Source organism: Lepisma saccharinum, chromosome 24 (genome assembly GCF_977018435.1).
Source record: "Lepisma saccharinum chromosome 24, izLepSacc3.1, whole genome shotgun sequence".
Lineage (NCBI taxonomy): Eukaryota > Metazoa > Arthropoda > Insecta > Zygentoma > Lepismatidae > Lepisma > Lepisma saccharinum.
In genome coordinates, this window is record NC_139252.1 from 37,402,173 (window position 1) to 37,420,131 (window position 17,959).

General features: G+C 34.1%; 1 protein-coding gene across 2 annotated transcripts in view; it reads right to left on the bottom strand.

The window, feature by feature from the left end:
- Positions 1–10,348: 10,348 nt before the first annotated feature.
- The window catches only part of Scp2 (Sarcoplasmic calcium-binding protein 2), a 411,658-nt gene continuing 404,047 nt past the window's right edge, over positions 10,349–17,959 (bottom strand). For both annotated transcript variants that reach the window (XM_083110730.1, XM_083110732.1), the window contains exons 5-7: positions 16,189–16,303; positions 14,721–14,818; positions 10,349–13,119 (exon numbers count right to left, since the gene is read on the bottom strand). In XM_083110730.1, coding sequence (XP_082966856.1) covers positions 13,003–13,119; positions 14,721–14,818; positions 16,189–16,303 — 330 coding nt within the window. In that variant the 3' untranslated portion in view covers positions 10,349–13,002. The remainder of the gene's footprint in view (positions 13,120–14,720; positions 14,819–16,188; positions 16,304–17,959) is intronic.

The following is a 17,959-nucleotide window of genomic DNA, read 5'->3' on the forward strand; positions in this document are numbered from 1 at the left end:
TTACGATACCCCCTCGTACATGTGGCTGTTTACGCCCAGCTACATGTCAAATTTTTGCAAATCTCGTTGCAAGGCTGATATCTACAGGTTTGTGTCCAGATGCCTTGTGGTACTTTTGTGCTGATAACAGAAGTATCAGAGGTTCACGTTGTTACATTACGGCTAAAACACGTACAACCACAGTAACAATCTAATGATGAATCAGTAGCGAATATACTGCCTTGTTCACAGTTACAAACTATTACACGTGTATCCGGTGCATAGATAAACACAGTCGTCGGAGAGCTTGTATTACTACTACTTATATCCCTGTATTTTCAACCATTTTTGCCACTTGCCTCATAATGCCCTGAATATACATTATATTAACCTATGTGTTGCTTGCCTTTGCAATTTTGAGTTCTTTCATTTCTGTTTTGTCATCTGTTCAGTGTGTCACAGACAACTAGTATCAGAAGGACAAAGTGGATACTAAATTGTAGATGCCAACTTGGTAACTAAATTTGCAATTATTTGACATGTAAGCTCACACAAAATTCGATATGACCACTTCCACTTGAATTCTATTTCCTTTCTACCATTTTTCGTATCGTTTGTTTACTTCGTGTTAGGTTTCATAACGTGTTTTCTCGTTTTGTTTTACGGTACATAATGCGGCTGATTGTAGCTATGTCATTTTACACAGAATATGTGGATTCCTGGCAACCATGGAACGCATAGCTTCACGATGGGATATGACGTCACAAATGCAATGTGTGAGGTTGCCAGCATTCAGGCGGAAAAACGGGCTTTTATGAAGACTGTAGCGCCGAAAGGATGCACCAACGAGAAAAATGTTACTGAGAAAAGTTGTTTGTTTTGATGTTCTCTACACGTTTCCGTGGTGCCATTAAAATGACACCCTGTATATATATATATAATGTATTGTGGACAGAGAAGGAGATGTTAAAATTAAATATTTTCAATAAAATACAATCATTATTGCTCTGTTGTAGGATATCAATATGAATTTTGCTTTTGAAGTTGCTTCTAAAATATTTTTGTGTCAATGTTACCATCTACATTGGTCCAATTCGGTTCACGACCTTGATGGACAATTTAAGTTGCGTTTGTTGTTTTCAGTGGCTTTCGTCATTTATCTACATGCGTCGTTTGTGACGTGCAATAATATCGGTTGCTCTTTTGTTCTTATTCTCTGAATTGAATGGGTCAAAGTTTTGCAATCCAAAGTCCCCCTCAGAGTTGCGCTTATCTTAGACTTTGTAAATCGCTCTTGGCAAAGACTCGGAAATGATCTGTCGTATCAGAAAATGTGATATTTGTATTTGAAAGCTATTTATTATGCATGTACCATTGTCTCGTGTGTTTTCTCAACCATTAAAATATATGTGTTAAGATACGAGGTGTGGTCAAAACATTACGCCACTTGAGTAACTCCACTAGCTGTACTGTTTCTGACAGCATGGGAAATGAAGAAGAAATCTTGCGACTTATGAAACCTTTTGTTGTTTAATATCTTTTCTCGAGCAGGCATCATATCCAGGGAGGTATCAACTCGGGGCAAGCCCCGGCACCTACCAACCTGTTGGGTGAGATGAGTCAAGGAAAAGACTTATAAAACATCTTCCTTTTGAAACATGAGGCTTTTCTAACGAATGAGAATGTAGAAATTCACTCAGATGAAGGACCAGTTGGGTACGATGTTAAGTTGTAGCTGACGGACCAATCACGTGCAGTGTTTTCATTGCAGTCCGCGCACTCAATTACACTTAAGGCCCGTGATGAGATTGACATTATATCTCCAGGGTTAAGAAATTCTTTCATAATTCAGATGATCGAAAAATAGGAAAATATCTTCAACCCTTCGTAAATTTTACGATCGCCGTTAATATTAGATTATTTGTAACCCAGTTCTGTTTTACACCTAGTGTGCTCTCAATTCTATTAATTTCCTTTCAATATATTTTCGTTTCCCCTACTTGTATGACATTCACAGTATACCCTTTGGAACATTTCCCACTACTCCTTCGTTCTTCATTTGTTTGTATCTGCTCTTCAGCCCTTATCAGTTATCAATGTGGCAGACACATGAAAATCAAAGTATTGTTGTAATATTGCTAGATATTGAGTTAGCATAATTCTCACCGTGTATAACATACTGATATTACACTTCATGTCCACACACACGGATCAGAACAGTTCTACTTGAGGGAGAAAATTTTCAGCAAATATTTCTAACACTAGATGGTGCATCTGATCGACAGTTAGAAAAATAGACAAAGTTGTTAATCAGAGGCCCGTCTCGAAAATACCTCAGAAACATGTTAAATTACTCGATACATCATATTGTCACCATCTCAGTGCGATGGCGAAAGTTAGCTATTTTGGACGCCAGAGCGAAAATATTAGAAGCACACGTGACCTTTCCTGTGAGACCTACCTTTGAGGCGTGGTAACACTGTTGCATTGCAATCGAGTGTTCTCGAGTTTGACTCTTGCTGGAGGCGCATTGAACGGTGATTGAGATCATACTTTTAAACTGTAGGTCCAGTCCCTTTGTCGTATGTTAGAATTATGGGTGAGGCCATGTTCTTTCGTCTCTTTCATGAACTTTGCATTCATCCTCATCGACGCGACGGTAGAAAAGTCGATAAAAGTACAGTAGAGGAACTATAACATATCAATTGCAGTTTACCATAACATCTTGTGAATGATTCTTGTTCCACTATCATCTAAGATTGATTTAGACTTAAGGAGATAATAAATTAAATTCCCATAATTTTTCAAGTTTCTTGTCTTCTTTTCCAGGTTTTCAAGATTTTTCAGAGCGACAGACGTTTTGTCAAATGAAGGTGCCTTACAGTTTGGTAAGTACAGATAAGATACGTTAATTTTTATGTGCTTAGTGTTGTGTGTATATATTGCCTGTAAGAGTGCGAGGAGAACTTTTCCCGGAGTCAGTGGCGTATCGAGGAGGTGGTTTTTAAGGGAACATTCTGACAAGATGTGAAACATGCGCGACAGTACAAGAACAACATTTCCAACATCATCTATGACAAAGAATGCCATTACCTTAAGTGGCAAGTGTGAAATGCTTTAATTAAAATAAATCCATGCGCTTTAGTGGAGGGATTACGCACATCCGATTTCGCCGGCAAGCGGAGTGCTTCCAGCCGCTACATGGACTGCGTTCCACCGGCACAATGACCAAATGAAGGTTACTACACTATTCCCAACTAAAAAAAGTGTCGAACTTTACTGATAAACTAAAGTTATTTCAATATTAGATACAGAGATAAATTTTCTTAATTTTACATGATCACTACCGATTAATTTCTGCAAATTAATTAATTCCTTTTAGTATTTTCATTTTTCCGTTGCTATTTCTGCTGCATATGTAACCACTTTTATATGAATATTCTCACCCCTTACTTACAAACATTGGAGACTGCGGTACTACAGTGACGGCGATTAGGGGTGCGAGGGTGGCAGTTGCCCCCCAACGTTTCGCCACATTTGACCCCGCACTGTGTTAAATCTTATCTACAAAGGGAATATACTGTCTTTGCCTCCCCCACAGTTTTGGCACCTTGCTCCCAGGTTTTAGAACTCAATCGCCGCCATTGGTGGTACATCATGTGAAAAAGATAGGTTTAGCCGATTTAGTTGATAGAGTGGTTAGCGTAACGCACCACCACGGCGGAGTTCGAATAGTGAAGAATGAAGTCAATATTTTGAATGCCATGCGAAAACATCACGAAAACCATAGATACAAGGAAGATATGTGGACAAGATGTAACTCCGTACTGGATATCCAGATTTGGATGAGTTTTAGATATCCATTTTTGAACAAGATGTGGCAACGTATTGGATATCCTGATTGGATGAATTATAGATATCCATGTTTGGATTATATATAGCTCTGTTTCTGGATATCCAGAAGTGGATGATTTTAAGATATCCAGCTCTGGGTGTTCAATGGATATCCAGAATTAGACATCTCTAACTGGATATCTAATGGATGTCCAATGGATATCCATAATATATATGTTATTTGATGTGGATATCCAATGGATACCTCTTAGAGATTTATGCTGCATGGGTCAGTGTTATAATAATCGGTCTGAGTGGTCTATTTTCGACCTCGTCACCAAGAATACCTGTACCGAGTCCTGGGTATGGGTGTTACTTTGTGAATGTTTATCAGTTTCATCTAATCATCATTCATCATCATCCTCGTAATTAACCACAAAGAAACAGAGAAATAATAAACATTTTTTGTCAAGAACATAGCCATGGTAGTGAACTTAGTCCGCTAAGAATTTACCATTGTCCAGGCCTTCATTTTCTTTAAAAAGTAAATCATCTACATGCTGCTTTTTAATTCCTTTCATCAGTGTCCTGAATAACTTTTTTACGAATCACGGAATTCACTAAGGTAACTTTTAATTTCTGAAGTTCTGGAAGAGAAATGAAAAAAAATGACTACGTTAAACATAGCGCATGAATTTGATGTCTTCATTTAATATCTTGCCTTCCTTCAAAAGAAAGAGAATTCGTAATTTAAAATACTCGAGGAACGCTCCTTACACATTACATTTTCCCCTTTGATCCTTTCTACTAACTACGCACGCAGATGGCATTAAAAAAGGCCCCTCTCCGTGAAGAAATTGAACTGAAGAGAGGAGTTTACTCTGAAATTCATTGTTACGTCAGAGAAAATCTTGGTAAAATCTTAAATCAGTGTTTCTCACGAAGGTGAATTTTGCATTTTTAACATAATAAAAATGTTGACAGTTAAGAAAAAGTGGGGTGCTGATCCTAAATTATTACATCAAGTCCATAAACAGATGCTAAACTCAAGACTAGAGTATGGTTCCTTTATGTACAATGATAATCTAAGTTAGGCTTTTAACACGCTATCTTCTATCCAATATAGCAGTATATGCAGGATTTATGGCCTTTGGGAAGGAACTCCAAAACAAGCAACTTTCGTAGAAGTGGGAGATCCACCATACAAACTTAGAGTTAAATATCTTGCGAGCAAATCTTTACTTAAGAAAATTGCCAAAACGACATCTCCGATCATACCAAAACTTCAACTGTTAGACTCTTTGATGCTCAACAGACGTACAGCAAAATATAAATCCAGATTACCTATACTATATTATGCTTATATGGACATTAATAAATTTCAAGCTAATATTATTTGTTTACCTAATTCACCATGCTTCATGACAGACTACTTTAATATGATATCTCCCATGAGGATTCATTTTCCTGCCTACCCAAGTAGAGTTTTCAGGAAGACAATCCCTACAATTTCAAATAATATATATCAAGACTACATTCAGTCAAAATTACAATGTGAATGTGACATATATACAGATGATTCAAAATCAACGTCTGGAAAACCAGGAGCAGCATTTTACTGTGATATTTGTGCAGAATTCAAAATTTTTCCTTTGCCATCGTATCTGTCCATTTACACTGCAGAAGCTTTCGCAATACGACAGGCATTGCTTTATGTACAAGAGAAGAAGTTGAATTCAGTTATAATTGCAACCGATTCAGCCTCTGTGCTAAATTCTTTAGTTTACATCATGGTCATGTCATACGGAATGGTACATTGTTAACATAAGAATACTCACACTGAAATTAACGAGATTGGGATATGATATCAACTTTATTTGGACACCTGGACATTCTTTAATAGAAGGGAACAATATAGCAGATACTTTGGCAAAATATGCAGCGAATCAAACAATCCAACGGCCGCTTCCAATAAAGTTTCCGTCCGTAGTTTTGGAATCACAAACTAAAAAAATACTATATACTGACTGGCAAAGCTTATGGACAAATACTGGCACTCAATGCGGTAAGGCCTACTCAAGGTAACTTAATATACTATAAGGTAGCGCCATCCGAAAATTGCCGATCATGCACGAACGCGTGACGTCATGTGGGAGGATCGGTTATGCTCGGTGCCCCTTCGGTTATGTTCGTTCGGGGCTGGGCAGAAGCAAACGGTCGCTATCATTTCTATGCGAGTTTCAGAGAGGGAAAGTGTTTCATTACTTTAAGGGGTAAATATTAATTATCATACCTCGGGATGGTATTGAGGTATTCCTTTAATGATTAGTAACATAATTAAAACATGCTACTTTTAAAAGAGGGGAAAATTGCACATGCAAAAGTATTGTAAAAATTCATTTTTCTGAAACATGATCGATATATTACAAAGAAGGTTGTCCGTGTTCTCATTAGAATTTCAGATTTCATCATTTCATAAATCGTATTATGATTTTAATAAGAAACGTTGAAGAATTGCATAGTGAAAGAGTTACAAAGAAAGAATTGATTGACAGATTTGGTTTATTTTTGCTTTTCTGTCTTTTTTAAATATGAAAGGAAAACCGATAAGAGGTAGTCCCCCCTCCCTTTCGATCTCTTTCTTTGTTTCCACAAGCCGGCCTCCTTGGCGTAGTGGTTAGCACATCGCACTTCAACGCCAGAGGTTTGGGTTCGAATCCTGGCATGGGCATTGATGTTTGTGAGTGTTCATTCATCATTTCATCACTCATCCCTATCTTCGCTAATTAGCCAAAAGTGGCACAAGAAGCGAAGTAAAATGAAGCAAATCAATCAATCAATATTTGTTTTCACATATACTATCACATTTACTAATTTCTCAATTTTCTCATTAAGGACAAATCAATGTCTTACCCGATTGGATTCGAATCCGGGACCCCTGGCGTCGAAGCGCGATGTGCTAACCACTACGCCAAGGAGATCGACAGAGGCCTCCGAGGTACTACGGGCCTCACAGAACGTCACAGGAGTACTATCCGATTATAAATTATGGATATTAGAGTTTGGATAATAAATAAATTATATAATATATAATCTACAAATTAAAACACACCTGTTCTTTATTTATAGAATCTCAAAGAGAGCGATAGTTTGCCAAACTAAAAAAAATCCTATTTTGTTCTCACGACGATAAAAATAGAAGGCATAATAAAAAAAAATTGGTAACTATAGATTGACACAGAATTGAATAAGCTGAATTTTAATGTAACTCGTTTTTATGTGATTCTACTGATTAACTTTTAATTGGAGTCCAAACTTGAATATCAGTAATTTTTAATCCGATAGTAGTCCGGTATAATCTATTTACAACATTTAACACAACGCAGTATAAAAGCCTAATATTTAGTTTTCCGACTGAATAGTTACTTCTTATTTATTCAGAACGTTGCAATCATTTCCAGGAACATTTCAAATTTTACATAACATTAGAAAGTATTAAAATAATACTGATATACTTAAAATCCAATCTTTACCATTCACCATAATGTAACTTTATTTTTGAAGTTATCAAATGAAAGAAGCAATATACAATCTAGATAAAATTTTACTCTGCATTTGATACTTACTCTAAATTCGAAAGAATTCCCAACCTTCTTCATATATTTATTTACTGTACAATAATTTTCGTACGGATCAAAGTTCCACAAGGAAAATTTTTTTGAAAAGTTTTATGTGGAGGAAGAATGATGAAATAGTGTGTAAGATAGTAGTTTCAGACTTTGAAAACGCAATTCCAGTTCGTAATTTGCAGATATTTTTAATTTCTCTGGTTCAAATTTGGCTGCAAGTTATCGTTGTCATAGTTCTAAAAAGTATTTTTTCGTATTAAGAACTTTACATACAAACGCGTGCAGAAGATGAGTCGAAGTGTACAAGTACTAATTTAACTAAGTTAACCTACTCGAAATACTTGATGAGTACTAGGAACATCAAACTTGAATGTCTTAACCTACTAATTCACGTCTATACGTCTATAGAAATAGATTTTTGATCACACGGTAAATGAAACGCTTTGAGAATATCGATGAAAATATCTTAATTTAATTAAACAATAAAGGAGAAAAGTTACATGAACTCACAATGATTGACCGTGCACCTGTACGAATCATTATTCGTTAAAGGACTTTGTCCGCAGATTTTCCATTTCAATTTCCATGTGTGTCTGAGTTGTAAAACCGGAAAATATACTCCAAGGCTGATATGCGACACACATTTGTACATTAACGAAGTAACTTGCATTACACTAATCTTAGATCTTGCTCTTTTTGACAGAAATGTACTACAAAGAAATAATGTAACATCCATTGGTTTATATTGAGTACAAGGGTACAAAATTATTCACAATATATTTGTGAAATACCAAAATTGAACAAAGTTGCAAACATTTTAATGATGGGTGTAATATTCACTTATGCAATATTTACCATCGTGCATATGTAACTCGAATTGAAGATGTACTAAGTGAAGTTCATTTCAAATAGCGTGAAAGTTAGTACACGATCTTCGAAATGCCCATTTCCGACAACGTTTTTCACAATAATGTGAACATACAAATCACAATCAACATCGGTCTGTGTTAAATGAAATTGTTAATAATTATAAATCCGACTTACATAAAATGTACTTAACAAATCAGTTAGGCTCACTACGTCCTTCGCACTAGTTGAACACATTTTCAAAATATTGATGACTTCTCTTGTAGTACTGTCGGTTAGGTTACGTTCTAGATTTTGAACTTTTTTATTTGATTAAAGCGGTTGAAAGAGGTTGTTTGTAATCTTTAATTTATTTGCTTCATTATGCAGATGTGTATTTCTCCTTTGTAATAGATCGAATATGTTTTCCAACAACGAAACATTGCTTGCAGTTTGTGTATATACCAATGTCTATATATTTTTCACTTTTTTGGCAGCATAGTCTTTAGCCTGTTTAGGGCACGTTTCCTTATTGCGTGTCTTTCGTAGCGTACAGCTCTGCAAACCTTATCAGCACGTCCTACAAGCGAAGCATATTGTGAAGATAAGTGTTTAGGAGAACTACACCATTTCCTCAATTATTTGGTACTAAAGTAATTGGATGTAATTTTAGCGATGGCACTGCAGTTGGCTTCAGCACGTTCTTTGGTGGAAAATACAGAAATTCTGCTTTTAGATCTCGCACATAGTCTTCTTCACAATAATTGGCACTGCACACTTGCATTTTTTACATTTCGTCTACAAGCATGAATCCATTGTCTACTTACCCAATTATCGACTGGAAATCTATGATATTTTATGTCATTTCCTTTAGTTTTCTGGTTATAGTTTTCATAGCTTGCTACAGCACAATTAGACATGATTGCAGTCTACAAGTACAAAAATACAATAAAAATAAATCGAACGCTACAAAATCAACAACCTGCTTGTTCCGATTTTTGCGACGTGTTAGTAGCTAAATGTACCCCGCTCCAAACTTACTGCACATAGCAACGAGCACCGTCAAACCCGATCCTCCCAGATGACGTAATGCATACGTACTTCACATAGCAACGAGCACCCCCTGAGGCCTACTATTCTATACAAGAAAGAATTCCAAAGGAATGTTGGTTTCAACAGATTCAACTCTCCCGGAGTTCCCTCACAACTATAATGCGCTGCAGGTTAAATCACACTATCGCCGCAGCTCACCTTTACAAGAAAAAAATAGTGACTTCACCAATTTGTTTGTGCAATGAATATACTGCAACTCCGAACCACATTATATTTCAATGCAAAGTTTATGAAACTTACAGAGAACCATTTTTACAGGAATTGTACAGGAGTGGACATCAAGCGCCACTGACACTGCCTTATTTACTGACTTCACCTTCATCCTAGGTAATCTATATTCTTACAAAATATCTTAATAAGTCGAATATAATTCTGTAATAGTGTAATGAAATTTGGTAACTATTTATTATGAAAGGAATAATTGTGAGTAAATATTATGTGCATATATGTATATATTACCAGTTGATAAATTGTTAACTGGTGCATGGATTTTGTCCACAACCAATAAATATTTTATATGTATATAAAAAAATGCAGAGGTGGATCCGTAGGGACTGTGTTCTCTCTCTCCATTTTGTTCTAATTCTCTTGTTCTTGTGTTTTGTAGTAACAAGCTATTTGTAACAGGCTCTCTCGAATTAGATGCTGTATGAATATTGGAATCAAATAAGACAATAATGGGTAAAACGCATAAGAAAATATTTTAAAATTATGAATGTGTAATAGAAACACACCAAACTACTGAAGAATGCAATATAAACAACCGAAGTACAAGAAATAACCAGTAACCAAACAAAGTCAAAAAATGGGAACAATTTTTACTGGTTGTAACTATAGGGAAACTATTAGTATATTTGGCATCGTCGTATATACCCCGAAGAAAAAAAATCACTTTTCATCAATTCCCAAATCCTAGTTATAGCACAATTAAGAGCCAATTCGAAAACTACTAATTATATCATTTATTTCATTTTCTTTACAACAGTTAATACAGATAATATCAGAACACTTCGCTGCGAAATGTGTAATACAAGCACAGCAGTGTACATGTCCAATACTGAAAAGTTTGTCTTACGTTATAACATTTAATAATATATTAATTAACAATTTCCTACAACTGAAATGAAGACCATAACTAAATAGAATACAAAAATTATACATTGAAATGTGAACAATCCGTGATAACCAATCATATCAAAACCTTGGATATACAATGTAACATTGCCTTTCCTTTTTTTCTACGATACAAAAATTAAAAATTAGAAGACAATTTTACTCTATATCAGCACCTTCAAACAGCTTGAAGAAAAAATCCTAAAGTTTCTCTATGTTATACAAAATTGTATATGTCATTAGGATGGCTACTTGTTGCACTTTTGTGCAATAACTATCAATTCTCTACCAAACGTTTGGTTCCTTAATCTGGTATTTTTTAACAATGCTGAAAATTGTGGTAAATGTATTAGTGGTTGTTGGGACTGCAGATACAGCGTATCCCCAATACACTAGATATGCTTTTGATTTTGATGAACTATACTTTGATATGTTGCATTGGTAAACTACATCGTGGACAGGTCTTTTGTTTGAAGCTTGTTAGGTGATATGCTCTTACGTGCTATCTAAAGTCGGCAATGTAATTGTTTGAGCATAACGCAGCGCTATTTTTCATTTACAAGAAAAAAGTAAACGTCTAAATATTGTTTCACGTCTTACAGTTATAATCAACTGCATTTTCAGTATAAAAAAATTGGACTTACAACTAATGTTGGGAATAAATATAGCTATTAATCAACACCTAAAAATATAATGTCTACTAATAACAATTAAAACATATACACAAAACATCTAATTTACATAACATTCCAATGAACTTCAGAATTTTTATTAATAATTTGATGAAACGAATACATTATGATATACCCAATATATATTAATTCACAAACACCAATGAAATTACATAACGATAGTGTTATTCACATTTGTGACATTATGTAAAGAAAAAATATCAACCAATCAAAATACAAATAATAGTAATCTTCATAACTAAAATTAAGTCCTATTTTGTATCATTGCAGTAGGATTTTTGTGCGGTAAATAATCTTATTGTTAAGAACAATTGAACCCATTTCTACATATGTGTAGAAAGATTGGATGCTTTGCCATGTCTTAATATTGAATTTAATTTGTTTTCTAATACCTCTAGTATTTTTTAATATATTGTAGCTAGCGTAGTGTGCACAACATGAATTTATTTATTAACAATATTAGTGACATTTACTTATCATAATCTTATTTTATCATAATGTTATAATACTGAATGCTCTATATATACATTTTACATAGACTATTACAGTGTAAGAGTTTAAATATTATGTTATTGTAAATTTAAATTGTAGTGTAGAGATGTAATATTGGAAATAGTTCATTTCGTTCACGTGAAAAGAAAGCATATTGTTCGTAATCTGCTGCTCTAAAATTCAAGATGTTAAATACGGTTTGTCTGAAAATGGTATAACAGAAATAATTGTGCACTGTATACACGAAAAACATGAAAAATGGAAATAATACATTACCAGAATTTCTATAAACAACAAACGTGATTGGAAGGTCAAAAAACTTATATTTTGGCAATAGAATTACAAAAATTAAGATTTTATAGGGAGGAATTTAATTTTTAAAAAAATCGTTCATGCTATATATTTATAAGGTAATATTTAATAATTATAATTATCAACAGTATCTCTGTGAATATATTTTGATTTGATATTTGCAGTAAAGATGTTCTAATAGAAGAATGAAAATACAAACATTGCAAATATATGGCTGTTATATTAATTATTTTTTGAACAAAAATCCTTATGAATAGCTGTAAATTATTCTTTAATTTTCTAGGCTGAAGGACACTCATATTTCCCAACACAATATAGCTTTGAAGTATTTGTGTGAAGGAGTAATAGTAAATATTTTTGATTTTGCATTGATTTTTTTCTGCTTGTTTTATTTTGAAATTTATACATTGTGCATTTATCTGAGACAGTAATGATCTTCATACATATTATATTAAATCAAATATGCAAATAAATGCGTAATATTTAAGAGATTAAACAGAATGAAGAATAAACGAAAGTTGCACACAAAGCTTATATTTACAACTTTTAATATTATATGTTATATAATATACATTAACAGGTAATAATTCTCTTATATTTAATATTTCATGTAAATATCGAAGCGAAAATTTAAACTCTTTAATATTTTGGTCAACTTGATAATTTTCTCTCAAATTCTAGACTCAGCTAAAAATATGAATATTGCTATTCCTTCCTATATAATCTGTCTTGCAATATAGCGACTTAATAGATACTTAACTATTCTTAAAAATTCCTTGTGCTTATTTACCATTCAAGCTAGTACAATATCGTAGCAATTATCCCAGTATTACCCTTAGAAATCTCAGCAACTTTGCATTATTGATTACTATTTCCGACAGCATTTTCCATGACAGATTCCCAAAGGCTAAAGAGAATTTAATATATTTTTTCCTACGCTGCGACAAATGTAACAAAGTTTCTTGTCAGAAGACTTATTGCCCAGAGGTAGGTTATTCAAATGATGTCTTTCCGAAGATACAATTTCCAGGGGCGTTTGGATCTTCGGATGAGAAATATTCCTTCCATAATTCGCCAAATGCCTCTCTTGTAACTTCCAGCGACTTGTTCTGGAAGGATAACAATTATACAATGTTCATCAGTATATTAAAAATTAATCGTAACATTTTCAGAAATTTTGAAAATTTTATTACAACTGGAAAAATGAACATTACTGCATCAAGATAATTGATAACTGGGGAAACAGGTATAAAATGCATAAAGAATACATATTAAATTTTACATTTATTGATTTACAGTACACAATTGTAGAAAATTGGGAAAAAATGCCTGCGCACAAACTGTAGAGAAGCAGGAAATGTGTAGCCATTTCTGTGCTTCATTCATGATAACTAGTTCAAAATTATTTCTGTGTGTTTTAGGGTTGACCCAATACCACTTTTTTCGATACCGATACCCTGACCGATTCCAACCTATATAGATACTTTTATTGTTTGAATTAACATAAACAGATTCTATTAATGACATTAAATAACTCCCAAATTATTATCATGTAGCATCCATCATAGCACTTTGAAATGTGACATTTTATGTGAACTTCTTTCTGGACCCAGAGGATGAGAAAAAAAAGAAGCTTTTGAAATGTTGCAAGCCTTTTTAAAGTCTTGCAGTTACACCGAAAAATCTGTGTCCCTGCTTCAATTTTATGTAAACAACATTCTTGCCTTAAAATATATTTCTTAATGACCACCCAAAAGCCAGTCCAAAGATTCTATATTTTGGTCCCTCTGCCATGGTATTTTGTTCCGTTCTTTCATCTATTTCACGTAATTATTAATCGTAAAAGCTGTCGTAATTAATCTAAAGATTTAGATAAAATTAGAATATATTGAAAAGGGGTTTGATTTTTTCAAAAAAGACCTTTGTGAAATGTTTAAGGAAATTGTACGTATGTTCATTATTGGCGAAAGAAAGAAAGGACCACACAAGAAGTGATTTTTCTATATGCAGTTTAATTCTCACACTATTAGTCTTTACTTCAAGTATAGTACAAACATTGAGTCAATATTCAGTTGGGTTGCGTGTTGCCTGATATGTGCGGATATCGTTTTACAACAGGTAAAGGTTAAGGAGAAAAATATGTGTCCCTTAACATTAGTTTCCACTGAAAATTTGTGCTGGAAAAAAATTTCCATTCTACATGAATTTGGCTTTGCCCTTTTTTGGCTATCGGAAATTGAACTCTAAAAACCTATAACCACATGCCACATGACGAAGGGCCTGTCTATACTAGCATAAGAATCACAATTTTTCACGGTATGACTGAAAATGAAAATTATGCACACTCCAGCAGAGTATATTTTAGGCTAGCTAGACCATCTACGAAGCCTGAACCCTTGAGTAAAATACAGAAGAAAAAATATTAGTAAACATTAGAAACTGTGAATAAATTTACTCATTTTAATAAGAAAATGTGTCGATTCTGAAGTTGGAAATCTGGATTCTTAGTAGTTGGCAACCTGAATTCTTAGAAGTTGGCAACCTGAGTTCTTAGAGTTGGCAACCTGATTTGTTGGAGTTGGCAACCTAAATTCTTGGAGTTGGCAACCTGAATTCTTGGAGTTGGTAACCTGAATTCTTAGAAGTTGGCTACCTGAATTCTTAGGAGTTGGCAACCATGTGTATGTGCATTAGAAACTACAGTACTTACCCTTGAAAATTTGTTGAATGCTCTTGAACACTCCGCAGGCGATATCCCATAAGTTGAACACACTGAGGTGAATTCCTCCTCGTCTATGCAACCATCACCTAGAAAAAGACAGCGTTGAGTACAAGGAAGAATAGTCTCATCTTCTTGACAATTATATATTGCAGCATTATACTTCCCGAGCGTAATAATCTATTCACATCTATATTTTAAACATATTCATGTATGTACTTCAAATTATTCTTTAATATAAATCATTGGTTTAAGTTTAATCCTGTAATAAAAAAGTATTATTGCATTGCATCGCGTGTTACGTGTGGCTAACGAATGGAAGTTCTTTTTGTAGTTGTTATTCAACCTGCATTTGCTGCCATCTGATGCTTGTAAATAACATAGTTTGAACAGGAAGCACAAATTAATATGCATTGTAAAGCTGTAAAGCATGTAAATAAGCTTTCCGATAGTATTAACACACATACAACATGACATTTACTTTAGCATTAACCACACATAATTCTCTGGCATTCCTAAAACTGAAGTTTCGTAACTACAGCAATATGTATGTCTTCCACCTGTCCCTATCTCGGGCATGATTAAATTATTTATGACCATTCTTGCCAATTTATTGCATGTCCATCTTAATATTGACATTCTATCTTTTCCTTCACCTTCCTACAGGTCTCTTATCATCAGGTTACCCGACAAGGACGCAGTAAACCTTTCTATCATTTCCAAGTTTTTAAGTTTATGAACAGAAAAGTAATCTGCTCTTTTAGCAAGCATGCCATATCACAAACATGGAACAGAAAATTATTATCATATATATTGTGCATTAATGTGTAACAATACCAATGGTAACACTGTTAAGCCTTATTTCCATGTTAATAAAACATTAAAATGCTGATCAAGGCAAACTTTTATACTATAAAAAATATACATAAAAACGTAACGTTTCAACCCTCTAACAGGGATTTATTTATTGTGAATTTGAGGGTTGAAACGTTACGTTTTTATGTATATTTTTTATAGTATAAAAGTTTGCCTTGATCAGCATTTTAATGTTTTATTAACAATACCAATTTTAATATAGGTATGTTAATAGTTTACAAATTAGGGTGACAATAAGTCCCGTTTTGACCGGGACAGAAAATAATAACAAAAAATTTATGAGTAGACTTAGCCACTTTTTCAAGGGGTTATCCCGTTTTTGGGACACAAATAATTGTGGTCACCCTATTACAAATAAGTAGCGCAGATTTCAAGCATAATGTATATTCGAATGCTTCAAGGAAGGGTGTCTGTTTTTTTATATTCGTTTTCAAACATCAAAAACCCAGGTCCTGTAAAATAGGCCTAGTCAACCCAGCCTATTTGCGACATCAACCTGTACGGCTCTGTAAAGTTCTATGGCTTCGATATGAAATGAATACGCAACACCATAAGGTTACCAAGGGAAGAAGATATGTGATACCTGATGTATCCTCCAAGTCAAACATGAATTCCATGTATCGCTGCTGCCACTCCAATGCGTTGTCAGTGTTCTTAGCGTACTCGTCCCACATGGAGCACCATTCCTCGTGGCTCACCTGGAAGTAAATAATGCAATCATTACTTGCTTAAGTAATAACATAGAGCAATGTAATGGTATGGTAATAGTGAGCATTTTGCACGTGATCCACACCTCAGTACTGTCATGTGTGAGGAATATATCTGTTCAGTGAGTTATGCAATTGGAGCCAAGATGGCCGCCATAAGACTTGCAGGGCTCTAGTGCCCAGAATGCGAAATCCTGTACCCGCCTCAAAAATTCCCCCACCAAAATAATTCCGAGGGGGGGGGTTGGGGGGGGGAGTTGTTGTTACAACAAATTAGAATCAATCAGTTTTGACTTCAAATATATTTTACTAAGGATAATATCGAAAACACACACAGTGTGGTGTGGTTGATAGTGTTAAATGATTCCTCTCTCTCTCTCTCTCTCTCTCGCTATCTCTATCTCTCTCTCTCTCTCTCTCTCTCGCTCTCTCTCTCTCTCTCTCAAGAGATCATTAACAATCTACACGAATAATGAATAATAATATACTCTCAATGAAAACAAAAGAATAATGCAAGACAAAAATAACTATGAAATCTAATTGATTTATATTAAATAGAAAGTAAAAACTAAACAAAAAGTTAAACATGATAAAACTAATTCATATTTTTTAACACCTTTACCCAGTTAGTAAAAAAATGACTTTGCTAATTAATAAATATCAGATATATTTATATGTTAAAATAACAAATTAATTCGTTTATGTATATATTTTTATATTTTTAAATATTTAGTAATTTACTTTGATGTTGAATAACTTTTTAAATACAGTAAAACCTCGTTAATCCGAACCCCAATAAGCCGGACTTAGCTTAATCCGGACAGGCAAAAGGCAAAAAAAGAAAAAAAAGAATGCTTTCGGAAGACACAGGAATACCCTCGTACTGCATTGTATGTACAGTATTACTTTACATTTTACTGTACTGTATAGTGTATTTAAGCCTATGACCTTTAAATACACAATAATAAACATGTTTTGTTGCTATAAACGGAGTTTTAATGCACTTTCTACTGTTCTCTTAGGTTATTTTAGTTAACCCGGACTTTCATTAAACCGGTCAACTTATCCCCCTCCATTAGTCCGGATTAACGATGTTTCACTGTATGTATTTTAAGATCTTCCTCTCCTCACCAGTCTTCAATGATTTCGCACCCTGCTAGTGCCTAATATATAAAACGAGTTAATAGTCTGTGACGTTACCAGAGAACATACAGCAGCTTTGAACGCTGCATTATGGAAGGAAATACGTATATTAGAGTGTTTCGATCATGTGTACCGTGTCTGTAGCATCACAACCAGTGATGTGCATCTACACGTAAACAACGATAGTCTACATTCTACACGTAGACAATTTTATACACGTAGATTACGTAATTTATGTAAACAACATGGCGAAAGTTGATAACTTAGCAAAGAGCGCCGTGGAATTAAAAGAAAATTATACTGCGTATCAGTTGCTGATGTGTGAAGAGAACTTTTCATACCCTTTCTTCCAAATTCGAACAATTTCTCACCTAGGAAGAAACCTAATATAGGAAATATTCTAGTGTTTTATGGGGAAAAGGCCACTCTTGCCTCACGACTGCCATCTGTTGTTGTTTTTTGCATACTATTTATCTTCTTTCATAGTTGATGATAGAAGAGAAG